This window comes from Anomaloglossus baeobatrachus, chromosome 7, assembly GCF_048569485.1.
Source record: "Anomaloglossus baeobatrachus isolate aAnoBae1 chromosome 7, aAnoBae1.hap1, whole genome shotgun sequence".
Lineage (NCBI taxonomy): Eukaryota > Metazoa > Chordata > Amphibia > Anura > Aromobatidae > Anomaloglossus > Anomaloglossus baeobatrachus.
The window spans coordinates 264,977,087-264,995,449 of record NC_134359.1 but is presented as its reverse complement, the minus strand read 5'-3'; the positions used below and the strand labels follow the sequence as shown (position 1 = coordinate 264,995,449).

Here is an 18,363-nt window from a genome sequence, read left to right as displayed (position 1 = left end):
AAGGGAAGTTTACACTGACAGAAATATAAACGCAACACTTTTGTTTTTGATCCCATTATGTACCCAAAAGGCCTTTTTTTTCCTCAAATATTGTTCACAGATTTGTCTAAATCGCTTTATTGAGCTCTTCTCGTTTGTCAAAATAATCCATCCACCTCACAGGTGTGGCATATCAAGATGCTGATTAGACAGCATGATTATTCCACAGGTGTGCCTTAGGCTGGCCAGCATGATTATTGCACAGGTGTGCCTTAAGCTGGCCACAATAATAAAATCGTGAGTTTTCCACTTTTAGGGGCTGGGGTGTTAGAAAACCAGTCAGTATCTCGTGTGACCACTATTTGTCTCAAGCAATGCAACACATCTCCTACTTATAGAGTTGATCAGGTTGTTGATCCACTGCTCTTCAATATCTACGGGAGGTTGCTGGATTTTGGCAGGAATTGGAAGATGCTGTTATATACGCTGACCCAGGGCATCCCAATCATGCTCAATGGGTGGTTTCTGGTGAGTATGCGGCCAAGCAAGAATGGGGGTGTTTTCAGCTTCCAGGAATTGTGTACAGACCCTTGCAACATAAGGTCGAGCATTATCAGCTGCATCATGAGGTGATGGTCGTGGATGAGACATAACAATGGCGTCAGCATCTTGTCAACGTATCTCTGTGAATTCATATTGGCATCAATAAAATGCACCTATGTTCGTTGTCCATAACATACGCCTGCCCATACCATAACCCCACCGCCACCATGGCCCACTCAATTCACAATGTTGACAGCAAACCGCTCATCCATACGACTCCATATATGCAGTCTGCCATCTACCCTGTACAGTGAAAAGCGAGATTCATCCATGAAGAGATAACCTCTCCAAGGTGCAGATGCCATCTAATGTGAGCATTTGGTAACTCAAGTCGGTTACGATGAGCATTTGGTAACTCAAGTCGGTTACGACGATCTGCAGTCAGATGGTGACCCCGATAAGGACGATGAGCTGCAGTCAGGTGGAGACCCCAATAAGGACGATGAACTGCAGTGAGGTGGAGACCCCGATGAGGCCTATGATCTGCAGTCAGGTGGAGACCCCAATGAGGACAAAAAACTGCAGTCAGGTGGAGACACAGATAAGGATGAGGATCTGCAATCAGGTGGAGACTCCGATGAGGACGTTGATCTGCTGTCAGGTGGAGACCCTGATAAGGACGATGATCTGCAGTCAGGTAGAGAACCCGATGAGGCCGATGAACTGTAGTCAGGTGGAGACCCCAATAAGGACAATGAACTGCAGTGAGGTGGAGACCCCGATGAGGCCGATGATCTGCAGTCAGGTGGAGACCCCAATGAGGACAAAAAACTGCAGTCAGGTGGAGACACATAAGGATGAGGATCTGCAATCAGGTGGAGACTCCGATGAGGACGATGATCTGCTGTCAGGTGGAGAACCCGATGAGGCCGATGAACTGTAGTCAAGTGGAGACCTCGATGAGGATGATGATCTGCAGTCAGGTGGCGACTCCAATGAGGACGATGATCTGCAGTCAGGTGGTGACTCCGATGAGGATGATGATCTTCAGTCAGGTGGTGACTCAGATGAGGATGATGATCTGCAGTCAGGTGGAGACCTCGATGAGGACGATTAACTGCAGTCAGGTGGAGACTCAGATGAGGATAATGATTTGCAGTCAGGTGGAGACTCAGATGAGAATGATGATCTGCAGTCAGGTGGAGACCTCGATGAGGACGACGAGCATGAGCTTTACTAAGATTGTTTCTGACAGTTTGTGCAGAAACTCTTTGGTTATGCGCCAATTGTTGTAGCAGCTGTCCAGGTGGCTGGTCTCAGATAATCTTGGAGGGGAAGATGCTGGATGTTGAGGTCCTAGGCTGGTGAGGTTACACGTGGTCTGCGGTTGTAAGGCCAGTTGGATGTACTCCCAAATTCCCTGAAACTCTTTTGGAGGCGACCTCGTAGAGAAATGAACATTCAATTCACGGCAACAGCTCTGGTGGACATTCCTGCAGTCAGCATGACCATTACACAAAACATGCCGCATCTGTGGCATAGTGCTGTGTGATAAAACTGAACATTTTAGAGTGGCCTTTTATTGAGGACAGCCTAAGGCACACCTGTGGAATAATCATGCTGTCTAATCAGCATCTTGATATGTCACACCTGTGAAGTGGATGGATTATCTACGCAAACGGGTAGTGCTCACGAACACAGATTTAGACAAATTTGAGAATAATATTTGAGAGAAAAAGACCTTTTGTGACATAAAAAAATATCGTCTGATTCATTCAGTGAATTGCACCAACAGTACCTAACGGATAACATTAACGATAACTGGCTTTATTCGGGTTTCTGTCATGGTGACCATCATGTTAGTGGGGAAAAAAAATAGCAATATATGCTGTACTGAATTTTATTGCTTTTTCGACGAGATTTGCAATGGAGGCTCCAACAACCATGTAAACCTTCCCTTTATGGTCCCCTATATGTCCGCAGCCTCCTCCGTGGGCTTTATTGGCCGTAGTTCCCAGTTGCAGGAGAGAAACTATTTACTTCTACCCACTTTCATTGCCATAAAAAAAAATGTAATTTTATGCCGTCAGCTGTTTGAGATCTATTAAATCCAGTGTAGCCGATGACAGCTGTGAAATATTACTCACTCCTCCGATGTGGCCGTCGTGTTTTACGGCATTCCTTTGCGTTTAATTCCCTTCTTTTGTTTTAAGATTACACAGCTTTAGCGTGGTCAGTAAAAAGTCCCTGGGAAGTTAGTAAAGCGTATAAATGTATTGATTAGCCTGGAGTTTGTACAAAAATAGGAATTTACACAGTTGTATTGGAAACCATGCGGCTTCTCGGAATGAAAGGAGATGTTTGTGGTAGGATTGGATCCATTTCTAGAAGTTGAGAGCTGTGGTTTTGAAATTAGCTAATTCTCCTTAAGATGTTTTGGTTTTTTTACATCAGTTATAGGGGAATATGATTTATAAAGTTTTCATAGATGTTTGGAAGTTAACACTTTTGGAGTTTTATTTCTTTCGAGTGAAACCATGAAGCTATGGGTTCTCGAAGCAAAAAAAACCTACTTTTTACTTGGTAAAGACTTTTAGGCCAAGGAAGCAAGGAAAAGATATGGTGGACCAAAATAATGATTTGCCTTTACGTTCCTAAACAGACTTGATGCTGAAACCTGTCAAATGTTGGTTTAGGACCCAAGGTTATTTTTTACTCCTCTCCCTAAAGCCTGCTTTACACCTTTCAATTCTGCATACGATATAGTATGCGATGTGACATGCCCCATCGTATGTGTGACACGTTCAATTTGTTGACCGTTTCGCACAAACGATTAATTGCTGTCACATGTACTTACCCTTCCATAGGACCTCGATTTGGGCGGCGAACATCCACTTCCTGGAGTGGGAGGGACGTTCGGCGTCACAGCGACGTCACGCGGCAGCCGGACAATAGAAGCGGAGAAGTGGAGATGAGTGGGACGTAAACATCCCGCCCACCTCCTTCCTTCCGCATTACCGGCGGGAGCCGCTGGACGCAGGTGAGATCTGTTCATCGTTCCCGGGGTGTCACATTGGGAACATTGTGCTACCTCGGGAACATTGAACAACCCGACGTGCAATTTTATTTTAGCGTAGCTGTCACACGCTACAACAACACTAACGATGCTGGATGTGCGTCACTTACGACGTGACCCCACCGACACATTGTTAGATTTGTTGTAGCGTGTAAAGCCTGCTTTAGACGCCTATTGATGCTTAGAATAAAGGGATGATTTATCTGCCCAAACTACCCTTTAAACATTGGAACTGATGTATCTGTAAGTCTGACGTATCTGCAGAGACGCCAATTTACTGCCCCAGCTGGGTTGTGTCCTCCCCATCAGTTTCCTGGCCATCCACGTGTTCTGCTGCCTCCTTCCCCCTCACGGGCCCTGTACATGCAGCATAGGGTTCTTGGGGGTGCACCTAAGACGTGCACTCTCACATTGGCCTTTCTCTTAAAGGGTTGGTGTGCCGTTTCTTGGAAATGCCTCTCGGCCTATAGCTGACAGGCACTGTGTATTTAGGGTATTCTCCCATTAGGGGAGGTGCCAGCGAAACCCATTCAGTTAGTCAGTAACCCAGTCTGCTAGCTAGTTGTCAGGTCACTCTATCCCTGTGTTCGTCACCCGAGTCTGCCTTCCCCTACCTGTCTGTCCCTGCCATTCTCACCATTCCTGTCCACACCAGCCTGTCTTAGTTACCATGCCTGTACCCGCCTATTCCTGTGTCCATCACCTGCCACAGTATCGGTCACTGCCCTGGGGCTGGTACCTGGTGTCCGCCTTGCGGTAGGTGTTTAGTTAAACCCCTCTCCATAAAGGGTAAGCCCAGGTCCCCTGTGGTCCAGTGGGTCCAATAATCCCGCTCACTGCCCCTACAGCGGCCGTGAGCGTTACAGTATATATCATGGAACCACATTGGAAAAGCAATTGATTCTCTCGGTATCATGTAAGGTTTTTCTCAAAATTTGAATCCCATATTGTTGAGAACTTTGAACCCCATTGTCCCCCCCAATTTGCCAAGAAATAACCCTTTATTTGCAAATGGACAAAAACCTCACCAATTTTTTTTCTTTTTTCATTATAGAAGAGGTAACCAAAAAGGTGTAGACCTCAATCAATAAAGCGTTCAGTAACACTGGAAAGGAGGATACCCTAAAATATTATTAAGCAATTTCCAAAATATTCTTGTATTTATATTTAAAGTGAACCTTAGTCTTTAATTTTAACCACATGAGTGCCACTGGATTGTTTACAACAGGAACCATGTGGCTTGTAAATGAGGCCTGAATGAGTCCCTCAATGACCGTAAAGTTTATGTAGGGTGTTTATTATTACCACTTGGTAGGACTAGTTAATTTTAAGTGCGGCAATGAAAGGGAAGACTAAATCTACATCTGCTATAAAATGACTGCCATTTGTATGGCAAGCCTGCTATTGTGACAGAAGCGCAGAATAATCCGTTTTCCATGCTGCAATCAGGTGCCCATTGTCTGGGTAATCTTCAGTATCTTGCGCCGCACTGTCACTGCCTAGTTCCTATCAGGGATGTAGCATTTCTTGTTCACATACCTTTATGTAAAAAAAAAAAAAGCTTCAATGAGACCAATTTTTTCAGGTACATAAAAGCTAATGAATATCACTCAAAATGTCAATGATTTTCTGCCCATTGTATGGCGAGATTGATTTCCAAGATTCCTGCTGGAGATTAAGCAACACATGCTTTGAGCTAATGAACAATTAATTTCCATTTCAGTAAAGGATTCTTAATTATAGTGGGATGTTCTGAATTAATTAAGTAAATAAGGAGGAATTTATATCGCAATGCTACCGATAGTGGTCCTCCATAATCATGCATTCAGAAACTCTAGAATGGGGCATCTTACTTTACCCTTCGAGCTCTCACCCAACAATCTATGGCGATGCTGCCTCCTTACCAAGGCAGGGGCACCTAGATATTGAGTAGTGAGTGTCCAGCAGCTGGTTTTCTAGGTCATACAGTGCTAACTACGGGTCACTCTGCCCTATTATATCGTTCTTGGTACTAGCCACAATACTCCAGGTGATGGCCCCTGTGCCCCAGTGAGCAAGGCACTTAACTGTTAAAGGGAGCCTGTCAGGTGTAATATGCACCCAGAGCCATGAGCAGTTCTGGGTGCGTATTACTAATCACAGTCTAAGTGTCCCTTTATCTTGTTGCAAACATAGAGATCTTTAGAAAAAGTATTTCTAAAGTTCCTTTATGATATGCTAATGAGCACAGGGACTAGTCGTAAGGACGTTCGTTCCTGCTCTCATTCCGACACAAAGATCCGGCTCCCTACTGTGACTGTCAGGGGCCAGATCCCCAGTGAGAGCCATTAAATTCTCTAAACGGCTGTCACTGGGCGTAAAATTTGGGTGCTTGGTCAGCGAAACCCCGCCCACCTGAGAAACTCCGCCCACTCGGCAAAGTCATTGATCGTTGTGGGTGGGGTTTAGCCGTTGGTGGGCGTGGTTTCGGCGGCATTAACAAAAGCTTAAATATGAGTTCACCTATGGTGAACACATTTAATAGGGAGCCATGAATGAGACGAAAGAGTGGGCTCTTTTTGGTGAGTGGAGCCATGGGATCCGGACTGCCATCACTAGTAACTTCCCCAGTTAGCCCTCACCTTCCTGATGACTAACCCTGCCAGGGAAAAAACAATTGCTATGTTGACCACCTGTGTTGTGTAACTGCTGGCTGGCTGTGTTGTGTAAGCCATGAGCGCAGGATGTTGTGTAAGCTATGAACACCAGTGGTTAACCTCTTACCCGGGATAAGTACTGCACCTTAAGGCAGACGCAATACCCTGTGGCGACTGAAGCCTCAGGGGTGCCACATTAACATGCTATTCAATGCCCAGCATCTTCAGCGGTGACACGCGTACCTGTGTCCGTTGTCTCCGCATCAGATGCCGGGGAGTGCTCATGATCATAATGCCCCGCACTTCCGGTCATGAGCACTATGAAGCCGGGTGTACACGTCCTAGCTTCAGAGAGGTCTAGTGCGCATGACCGGAAGTGCCGGGACTTCTAATCATGCGCACTGCCCATCGTCTCATGCGGTGACAATGGACACCTGTATGCGCATCACCACTGATGACGCTGGACATTGAATAGCATGTTAGCACGCCCCTATTGAGCTGAGAGTAGTTCTAGTAGCCCCAACTGCCTGAGAGTAGCTCAGAAAAGCACAGACATATGAGTTCTAATCTCTAAACAGAACCAGCTCACTGGCTGATTCTCAGTTAACTCATTCTGCAGTTAGTACTGGGCTGAGAAACCGAGATCCTGTAAAAGCAAATCAGTGCAGAAATGTTAATGAAATGGAATTGCAGAGTGGGCACACGGGCCATGGGCATTGATGCAGCAGGCAGGAGAGGCACACTGGAAACAGAAGAGGTACTGGAAACCACAGGTAAACAAAAGACAGGTAGCAGAGGTACTGGAAACCACAGGCAGACAGGATACCAACATCAATAGCAGTGCTACTGAAAGAAGCAGGTAGACAGGAGACAAGTAGCAGAGGAACTGGAAACCGCAGGCAGACAGGAGACCAGTAGGAGAGGTATGGGAAACCACGGGCAGACAAGAGGCTGGTAGGAGAGGTACTGGAAGCTGCAAGCAGACAGGAGACTGGTAGGAGAGGTTCTGGAGACTACAGGCAGATGAGACTGGTAACAGAAGTAATGGAAGCCATTTTTAGATAGGAGACCTATTAGAGAGGTACTGGTAGCTGCAGGCAGACAGGAGCCTGGTAGGATAGGTTTTGGAAGCCGCAGACAGGCAGGCGACCAATAGCAGAGGTTCTGGAAGTCACAGACAAGAGACCAGGAGCAGAGATACTAGAATCCGCAGGCAGACAAGAGATCGGTAGAGGACTAAATGTCTTAATATCAAGACACAGGTTTGTGTCTGGTGAGACTCCAGTCCAGGCAGACCATCACATGGGAGCGCACCGAGCCACCTGCAAAGCCCAACATAAAGCACAACAAAGTCCATCGGACTGGGGTTAGGGGAGCAAAGCCCAAATCTGGGTCATGTGTGCAATATATATGAATATAGAGGCAAACCTAGAGGTTGTTTCCTGCATCTGTAATGATGTCCTGAGCATATGCCTTATTGCTGCTAGGATAGTTTTGTAACAGGCTCGATGTAATTATTCTGCATCTACTTTTAGATCTGTGTATTACAATGGTGCAGGAACGTGAAGCCAATAGTGTGGATTAAAAGGAACTTGCTTATTTTCTGCTAAGGTGTAAAAGTCACCAGATATCATTATCTGGCGCTGCCGCTCTGCTTGCTCACTGTCACTGTAAGGCTTCTGCCAGGGAAGTGATTTGCAGATTGTCAAATCCAGATTTATTTTTTTTTATGCGCTTCCTTTCTTTTTTTTATTTTAAACACGGTGGCAATTCTGTCACTTAATAATGAAAACTAGATAATTTCACATAATGTCATTACACACCATTATATCATGTATCAGACGCATCCTAAATCTACAAGACGCCAAATAAGATATCTTTTATTGCTAAGACTATACCTATCATTTTTGCTTTAATAGTACAGGGAATTAAAGCAATTTAAGGTTCGAGTGATCAATTTTGATTTTTTTTTCTCCAGTCTAGAAACAAAAATAACATATTTCCATCTGGAAAAAGGTCAATAAGCTGCTAGTAAAGGCATAGTAGAAATTAAAGGCCAACTTTTGTTTATGCTTTCCAGTTAGAACCAAATGGAAAATAGTAACAGATATATATATATATATATATTGGATTCTAGAGTTCCGTGTCCTAAATGTTATCCATGATGGAGCTTCACGTCCCTCTTTTAGTTCCTTTATCATATATTGGTTTTCGTTAAATTTCCTAATTAGACTTCTTTTCATTACAGAGTTAAAGAAACAGGTGGAGAGTGCAGAACTGAAGAACCAGCGACTGCGGGAAGTGTTTCAAACCAAAATCCATGAGTTCCGCACTGCGTGCTACATGTTAACCGGGTACCGCATTGATATCACTACTGAGAACCAGTACCGGCTTACGTCTATGTATGCTGAACATAAGGAAGACAACTTGCTTTTTAAGGTACACCTCATTATTTTACTTATACCATGCTCTGTTTCCAATTAGAGCAGAAAGCATTGCCTTTGCCGTAAAGGAAAGTGGTCTATATGTAGTATATGTGTCAAGAAATGAAAAGTAGCTATCAGGTAATGACTGGTCAATAGAGATGGTGCAAATCGTTTCGCAGAATGCCGTCAACCGGCCAGGTAAAATAATCCCTGGAAACAGACTCATACCTCTCAGCATCCGCAGCTCTTTTTTTGACTTCCCAGCTTGGCGTGATATAACCATTATGGTATAGCGCACATGTTACGTTCCGCGTTCCAGGCTTGGTAATCAAAAGAAGAGCCGTGACTGCCGGGAGGTAGGAAGGATGCTGTTCTCAGGACTACTGTCTAAGGCCACCGAATATTGACATGGCTGCTAGACCTCGTTCCTGCAAATTGATTTACTTTCCTGGCCAGACTTTTTGCTTTTAGTGGCCATTACAGTACAAATGATGTATTACATGAATAGCTTACCATGGTACTCAAGAAACGGCAATGCGGAACTAGAGCAAGCACCACTTTTTGTTAGCGGATCTTTGATTTAGCTAATAAAAGGGGGCTCAAGCAGGGATTCCTTCCCTGACATTGGCCTACTTTTTAGTAGGGAACAACCGGGGACCCCTCTCTGACATCTGTGTGCTTCTTAAGGCTGCTTTCACACTTCCGTCTTTTTCCCTCAGTCACAATCCGTCGCTTTGAGAAAAAACTGAATCCTGAAAATATTTTGCAGGATTCATGTTTTCCCATAGACTTGTATTAATGACGGATTGCAACTGATGGCCTTGTGTTGCATCCGTTTTACGACGGATCAGTCGTAGATTGACTGTCGGGCTGAAGCAACGCAGAATGTGACGTTTTTTCTGTGCGGCGAAAAAACTGATAGCGACAGATGCGTCGGCGTCCGTTGTGTGTTATAATGTAAGAGTAAGGGCGACTGAATCCGTCAGGATCCGTCAAATGACGGATTCCGGTGACGGATCCGTCTTTTAGCAACCGAGCATGCTCAGATGTGTAAATTGCTTTGTGGTTAAAATGTTTCCTTCCTTCCTTCCTTCCTTCCTTCCTACCTTTCTTCCTTTCGTCCTTCCTTCCTTCCTTCCTTTCGTCCTTCCTTCCTTTCGTCCTTCCTTCCTTTCGTCCTTCCTTCCTTTCGTCCTTTCTTCCTTTCGTCCTTCCTTCCTTTCGTCCTTTCTTCCTTCCTTCCTTTCGTCCTTCCTTCCATTCTTCTTTCCTTCCTTCCTTCCTTCCTTCCTTCCTTTCTTCCTTCCTTCCTTTCGTCCTTCCTTCCTTTCGTCCTTCCTTCCTTTCGTCCTTCCTTCCTTTCGTCCTTTCTTCCTTCCTTCCTTTCGTCCTTCCTTCCATTCTTCTTTCCTTCCTTTCTTCCTTCCTTTCTATCTTCCTTTCTTCCCCAGATCCGTTGCATCAGTTTAACAACATAGTGTGAAGCATCAGTCCCATCAGTCAAAAAACGGATTGTGACTGAGTAAAAAAAACGGAAGTGTGAAAGTAGCCTAAGGCGAGCATCGTCTAACAAACTGTTTAAGTTCCACAATTTGATACAATTGACTTCTGGAGCGCATGCGCACAACCATTTGACAGTTCCCTAATTGGATACGTCTTTACGTATTTCCAGCGCTAGCGCAACTTACTGCATGATATATGTGTGAAGGCACAAATGGTCACCTTAAAGTTGTTTGCATGTTTTCTATACAGGCGCACAGTGTTGTACTATTGCACCTGTGGACGTGCACAATGCTTTGGATGGATTTTCCTAGACTTACAGTGCACTTTAACTGACCACAAACATCATATAAATCACCTGGCAAATTAGTGTTAGGGATTGGTAGATTTGGATTAGAATTCTGCCATGTGATACATGTTATAATATTTTGATTATTATATCCATCCTGTCAAGCTTCCACTTGGGGGCGCAGGGACTTAGAGAATATAAAACTTCCAAGTGCAGTAAGACAAAAAGCCCAGAGAGGTCTCTAGCACAAGAGTCAGAATAGTCAAACAAGCTAAAGTCAAAACTAGGATGTCACGTCTAATCTAGGGAGTAAACAGGCCGTAGTCAAATGGAACGAAGGGGGTCGGAAGCCGAGGAGTAACGTCAGGAGTCAGAGGGGAGCAGATTCGTAGTCAGGGAATGGAGCCGAGGTCAGGTAAGTACAGAGGAGGGGTAGGAGGCAGAGACACAGAACGGGATTAGGATCCGGTAGACAGGATGGGAAGACAGTACTAGGGGAACGGAGATCAGGGAGGTAGGCTGGGTAGCCGGACAGATCAGAGTTAACTCATAAGAACCAGAGCACAAGCTGTAGAGCAGGAGCTATTACTGGCGGTGTTCTGGCGGTATCAACTCAATAATAAAGCGGCGAGAGTCCCGTAACGAGGCACACCCGAACAGACCCTTCCCACCTGACTTAACCCTGTCAGAGCCGAACTATAGTCATGACACATCCATTATAAAAGGCTTTATTTTCCAGAATTCAACCCCTGAGAAAGCCAGCAGACCGGCGAAACTCTGCTTTTTTTTTTTTCTTTTTCCTATTGGGTTGTTTGGAGAAGTGTCTATTGCAATACCTTTTTGGCTCTCATTATATAATCTTATTTTCCACTTTGTTGGATTTTTTTCCATGAACTATCACTAGATAATGATTTATCTTAGCTCCATTGCTAGTGTCCAAGTCAGGCTCTATCCGGAATAAATAACCGTATATAATAATGATTACTGATATTACATATACAGTTAGGTCCAGAAATATTTGGACAGTGACACAATTTTCGCGAGTTGGGCTCTGCATGCCACCACATTGGATTTGAAATGAAACCTCTACAACAGAATTCAAGTGCAGATTGTAACGTTTAATTTGAAGGTTTGAACAAAAATATCTGATAGACATTGTAGGAATTGTACACATTTCTTTACAAACACTCCACATTTTAGGAGGTCAAAAGTAATTGGACAAATAAACCAAACCCAAACAAAATATTTTTATTTTCAATATTTTGTTGCAAATCCTTTGGAGGCAATCACTGCCTTAAGTCTGGAACCCATGGACATCACCAAACGCTGGGTTTCCTCCTTCTTAATGCTTTGCCAGGCCTTTACAGCCGCAGCCTTCAGGTCTTGCTTGTTTGTGCGTCTTTCCGTCTTAAGTCTGGATTTGAGCAAGTGAAATGCATGCTCAATTGGGTTAAGATCTGGTGATTGACTTGGCCATTGCAGAATGTTCCACTTTTTTGCACTCATGAACTCCTGGGTAGCTTTGGCTGTATGCTTGGGGTCATTGTCCATCTGTACTATGAAGCGCCATCCGATCAACTTTGTGGCATTTGGCTGAATCTGGGCTGAAAGTATATCCCGGTACACTTCAGAATTCATCCGGCTACTCTTGTCTGCTGTTATGTCATCAATAAACACAAGTGACCCAGTGCCATTGAAAGCCATGCATGCCCATGCCATCACGTTGCCTCCACCATGTTTTACAGAGGATGTGGTGTGCCTTGGATCATGTTCCGTTCCCTTTCTTCTCCAAACTTTTTTCTTCCCATCATTCTGGTATAGGTTGATCTTTGTCTCATCTGTCCATAGAATACTTTTCCAGAACTGAGCTGGCTTCATGAGGTGTTTTTCAGCAAATTTAACTCTGGCCTGTCTATTTTTGGAATTGATGAATGGTTTGCATCTAGATGTGAACCCTTTGTATTTACTTTCATGGAGTCTTCTCTTTACTGTTGACTTAGAGACAGATACACCTACTTCACTGAGAGTGTTCTGGACTTCAGTTGATGTTGTGAACGGGTTCTTCTTCACCAAAGAAAGTATGTGGCGATCATCCACCACTGTTGTCATCCGTGGACGCCCAGGCCTTTTTGAGTTCCCAAGCTCACCAGTCAATTCCTTTTTTCTCAGAATGTACCCGACTGTTGATTTTGCTACTCCAAGCATGTCTGCTATCTCTCTGATGGATTTTTTCTTTTTTTCAGCCTCAGGATGTTCTGCTTCACCTCAATTGAGAGTTCCTTAGACCGCATGTTGTCTGGTCACAGCAACGGCTTCCAAATGCAAAACCACACACCTGTAATCAACCCCAGACCTTTTAACTACTTCATTGATTACAGGTTAACGAGGGAGACGCCTTCAGAGTTAATTGCAGCCCTTAGAGTCCCTTGTCCAATTACTTTTGGTCCCTTGAAAAAGAGGAGGCTATGCATTACAGAGCTATGATTCCTAAACCCTTTCTCCGATTTGGATGTGAAAACTCTCATATTGCAGCTGGGAGTGTGCACTTTCAGCCCATATTATATATATAATTGTATTTCTGAACATGTTTTTGTAAACAGCTAAAATAACAAAACTTGTGTCACTGTCCAAATATTTCTGGACCTAACTGTATGCTTTGATGAGCTTACAATGTGCTATTGCTTCACGGTGGGGTTTTTTCTTGTGCCATTTTGCCTGTGTTACAACTGGTATTAGCCGGCGGTCAACCCGGAAATTATTTCCCGTAATTTTCATTTATTCATTAGATTATATCATATTTTTCCCTTGTTCCCGCTTGTGTAATAGCGGATCCTATTGTAGGTGCAGTACTCGTCTGCAAGTTAATGGTGGAAGCCGGTGATTTTTCTTTCTTTTTATTTGTGACAAAGGCTAAAGATGTAGTGAAGTGGAGGAAAATCGCTCGTCGAGTAGAGGGAAGGGGGAGAAACAATGTCAAGCGCAGGTCACTAATTTGTAATCTAGTCAGCAGCATAATTTCAGTCCCAAGCAAAGCGTGGCAGGGTCACAGCCCGAGAAGGCTGCAGCTTGGCTTGTCTTGATTTCCAAGAATTTCCATCGAACACGCTCAGGCAAACACATAACATATATTTTTTTTCGGCACACTGCCATTTACACCCCCCAACAAACTGCGACCCCGGCTGTAGAATCCAAAGCTCTCGCCGCTGATTGAAGGATCCTAATGGAATAAATAAGGATCCTAAAGCAAACACAATGTTTAACCTAAGCCGTGTCTGAAAGATATGTGTTTTATGCACAAGGGTTACATATGATTCAGCCTAGCGAAGGACGCAGCATGACAGCCGCTCGACAAGAGCAAATGGAAAATTGGACGTAACTGCAGCCATGCACTTTCACTAGCACACCGAGTGTTCATTGACCTACTGGTGTGTAACGCTGGAGATGTGTAATGTTCCTCGCACCTTAAGACCATGAATTCTTAACATCATACAACGGAAAAGCGTTCCTCTCCGCGGGACTCTGTAATCTACCAAGTGACGCTGATGATTTACCTGCCTCTCTTACAGTACATTTTCCATGTAAAACGCTGCCCATGCTCTCCATTATTATTTTGATGCGCCTTGAACATCCTGTCAATTTAGCATCAGTTGCTTACAAGTTTACGCAGTGTTGGCATCAAATATGATGACATTTACTATTGTCACTTTTTCAAAATTGTTGTCCACCCATGCGAATAATAATAAAAAACATGCTGGCAATAAATCAACTATTAGAAAATCTCGCTGCCACTCTTTTTTTTATATTTTACATCAAGGTGCTGTTAATCAAGACCAGGTGCTGTTAATCAAGACACCCATTGTCCATATGGTTTAGTAGGACATATGGACATCATAGAGGTGGGTTTCCTACTTAGGACTCCACTGTAAGGTGCTGCTAATCAAGACCAGATGCTGTTAATCAAGAGAACACTTGTCCATATTGTTTAGTAGGACGTATGGACATCATAGAGGTGGGTTTCCTACTCAGGACCCCACTATAAGGTGCTGTTAATCAAGACCAGGTGCTGTTAATCAAGAGAACACTTGTCCATATTGTTTAGTAGGACGTATGGACATCATAGAGGTGGGTTTCCTACTCAGGACCCCACTATAAGGTGCTGTTAATCAAGACCAGGTGCTGTTAATCAAGAGAACACTTGTCCATATTGTTTAGTAGGACGTATGGACATCATAGAGGTGGGTTTCCTACTCAGGACCCCACTATAAGGTGCTGTTAATCAAGACCAGGTGCTGTTAATCAAAACAATCATTGTCCATATGGTTTAGTAGGACATATGGACATCATAGAGATGGGTTTCCTACTCAGGACCCCACTGTTAGGTGCTGTTGATCAAAACAAGGTGCTGTTAATCAAGACAACCCTTGTCCATATGGTTTAGTAGGACATATGGACATCGTAGAGGTGGGTTTTCTACTCAGTACCCCACTGTATGAACAAGAATCGAGTGTTGCTCCTTAAAAGTAGTTTCCTTTCTTCCTTGAGATGTATTTCTGCTGCCATTGATCTGTATAGCTGCCATATAATTCTATTTTCCTGCACAGCTGTGATCCCCCATTTGATTAGGATGCTCACCTGACCCGATGACTAGATATCTCACCTTGAAGTTGTTGCCATTGATGTAAATCTCTTCTTAGAAGTGTCCATGAGACTTCCTAATCACTGGGGGTCTGACTGCTGAGACCTTGACCACTGGGACCCACTCAAAACACAAAATTCCCATGTGAATGGATCAATGGTTGCTCATGTGCACAGCTGCTCCATTCATTCTCGAGAGCTGCACTCGACTTTTTTCAGTGGTCGCCTTGAAGGGGTTGCCATTGATGTAAATCAAATCCCTTCTTAGAAATGCCCATGAGACTTCCCTATCTCTAAGGGTTTGACTGCTGGGTTAATGACCACTGGGACACTCTCCGATCCCAAGAACCCCATATGAATGGATCAATGGTTGCTCATGTGCACAACTCTTCCATTCATCCTGAGAGCTGTGCTCGACTTTTTTCAGTGGTCGCTTTGAAAGGGTTGGTTACCATTGACGTAAATCCCTTCTTAGAAGTGTCCATGAGACATCCCGATCGCTGGAGGTCTGACTGCTTAGTTCCTGACCACTGGGACCCCCTCCGATCCCAAGAACCCCATGTGAATGGACCAATGGTCACTCATGTGCACAGCTGCTCCATTCATTCTCGAGAGCTGTGCTCAACTTTTTTCAGTGGTCGCCTTTCAGGGGTTGCCATTGATATCATTTCCTTCTTAGGCTACTTTCACACATCCGGTTTGAGCAAAAAACGTGCCAGGGAACGTTCCATCCGGCCGCGGCATCGGCTAAATCTGCCACATGCGGCAAAAACTGGACCGAACGCAAGCCCATGCGGCACAATACGTCACTAATGTAAGTCTATGCAAAAAAAAAACGCAACCGGCGGCACAAAAAACGGTTGCGGTTTTTCTGCAGAGCGCCGTATTGTGCCGCAGAGCAAAAACCGGATGTGTGAAAGTAGCCTTAGAAGTAACCATCAGACTTCCCGATCATGGTCTGACTGCTGGAACCTTGACCACTGGGACCCATCTCCATTTCCAAAAACCCCGTGTGAATGGATCATTGGTCGCTCATGTGCATATCTGCTCCATTCAGTCTTGGGAGCTACTCTCGGCTTTTTTCAGTGGTCACCTTGAAGGGGTTAGCATTGACGTGAATCCCTTCTTATAAGAGACATCCCGATCGCTGGGGTTCTGACTACTGGGACCCCGACCACTGAGACCCTCTCTGATCCCCAGTACCGGGCTCCAAAGAGCCCCATGTGAATGGATCAATGGTCGCTCATGTGCAATTCTCGAGAACTACGTTCGACTTTCTCCAGTAGTCCCATTAAGAATGAATGGAGCGACAATGCTCCTTAAACATGGGGCTCTCCAGAGCTCCTATTCTTGGGATTGCAGGAGGTCCCAGTGATCATATACACCACTTTCGGGATGTTATCCCTCATTCCGTGGGTGTCCAAACTTTTGAATACTGAGCATGTGTCTTTAAGCCTAATATAACCCTTTTAAAAGATATTACACTTGATTTTTGCAACTGTTTGTACATTTGTACACATTTCCAATTAATCCCTTTTGTCAGAATACAAGACCCTATATTAGAAGCTTGGTGTTCTTTCCATTAGTGAAGTGTCTTGGGTATTATACAGTACGGGACTAATTATAATGTCCTGCTACAACCACAGCTCGGCACGCTACAAGTTCACAGAGAAGCCGGTATAACGCAGCTTTTATTTAATCCATGCTTTTGTGTGTTATTTGCTGCTATGTTAAATCTATATCTGCAGAGTTGTTCTCTCCATTGTATTGACAGCGGCAGCGGCCATTGCTCTGCGGCTCATTGTCTGCAGTTATTTGTGATGCTCCTTCCAAATAACTTTCCATCTGAAGAGGTGAAGTTTTATTCTTTCGAAATGTTGTCAAAATTCAGTATCCGGCTTTTATGAGTTTGCTTTTGAACCTCGCACAGTGGGGAAGAAATGAATAAGAGTCGTAAAAGCGGCGAAATATGCCCTTTACAGGCGCGGAGCGAATTTGTCTAATAAACCTACACAGACTCCTTACTGAAACCACTTTATATGCCCTCAATAACACCACATTTACAATGGAAATGTAAAAACTTTGAAGAATAAATCTCTCTCCCTCCGTAAAGGAGATTAGTCATTTTCGGGACAACCGGCCAAGTGATTGCCGCCTTCCTTTCAGAAACACATAAGAGATATAGAGATTGCTTGAATATATGAATGTCTTAGTTGTTTTCATTCCTCTGGTCAGCCTCCTTAGCTCAACAGCGCCTCCTTGGCCCATGAGCGGAGTCTGGTATTGCAGCACATGACGGGCGTGCCAATCACTGATGGGTGCCATTACACTGGCCAAGAGGGCTTTTAGCCAATTTTCCACAATCATGCATGGCATATATACTTCTGCCATGCTATGAAATGCATCTTTCAGTTTAATAACGGAACGATCGGTACAATTGACTAATCATTGAATTGCAAAAAGGGACAGTGAGGCAAAACTGATTCCGGCAGTGCTCGACCCAGAGCGTGCAAGCACAAAATCCAGGAAAAAGCGATGAAACTGTGGCACTCTCCGGTACTGAAATGTCTTTACTTCTTCAATCATGTATATAAAGCAGATGAGAAAGGAACCGCACCAAACACTATCATCTGCCCTTCTAGTGCTGTAGAGCCTTAGAAGACAAGTGGAAATTCCATATGGCAGTGGTGCTGCCCTCAAAGAGATCCAAACTTTCATTTGGTGTCCATAAACTTAAGAAACAAGTGTGGCACTCACTAATGCATAGAGAAAATTCTTCTTTCTTGTTTCATATCCTAGTTTTTAGTGTGATGTGCAGGGAGAGGCGGGCATGGAGCCGGACAACAGCTGTTTCGCACTCTATAGTGTTTGAACGGGCCTTTACCTGTTTTTACTGGACTTCATACGTGTCCCACACATGCCATCTCGCTTGTTTTTACTGTGTGAATAAGTAGACGTTTTATTACGGGTGAGTGCCACCGTTTCATCCCTTTTTCCCATGAAATGCATCTTTATCTAATAGAGCTCCTATAGATGACAAAAGGGGTATGTGGAAAGCAGGACAATAATTAGAACATTAATGGACTTCCACCTTTAGGTGTGCGTGTGCCAGGAGGAGCAGGCATGGAGCCGGATGATGGCCGTTTTGTTCTCTGTAGCTCTTCAACGTGTCCTTACCGGTCTTTATTGGACTCCATACGTGACCTGCTCTTACCCTCCCTCTTGTTTTTACAAAGAAGAAATAGACATGTCTATACGTGACCCAGACCTAACCACCCA

At 44.3% G+C, this 18,363-nt stretch overlaps 1 protein-coding gene across 2 annotated transcripts in view; it reads left to right on the top strand.

Moving 5' to 3' along the window:
* The window catches only part of MAD1L1 (mitotic arrest deficient 1 like 1), a 922,608-nt gene that overhangs the window by 711,270 nt on the left and 192,975 nt on the right, over nt 1-18,363 (top strand). For both annotated transcript variants that reach the window (XM_075318107.1, XM_075318105.1), the window contains one exon: nt 8,483-8,673. In XM_075318107.1, coding sequence (XP_075174222.1) covers nt 8,483-8,673 — 191 coding nt within the window. The remainder of the gene's footprint in view (nt 1-8,482; nt 8,674-18,363) is intronic.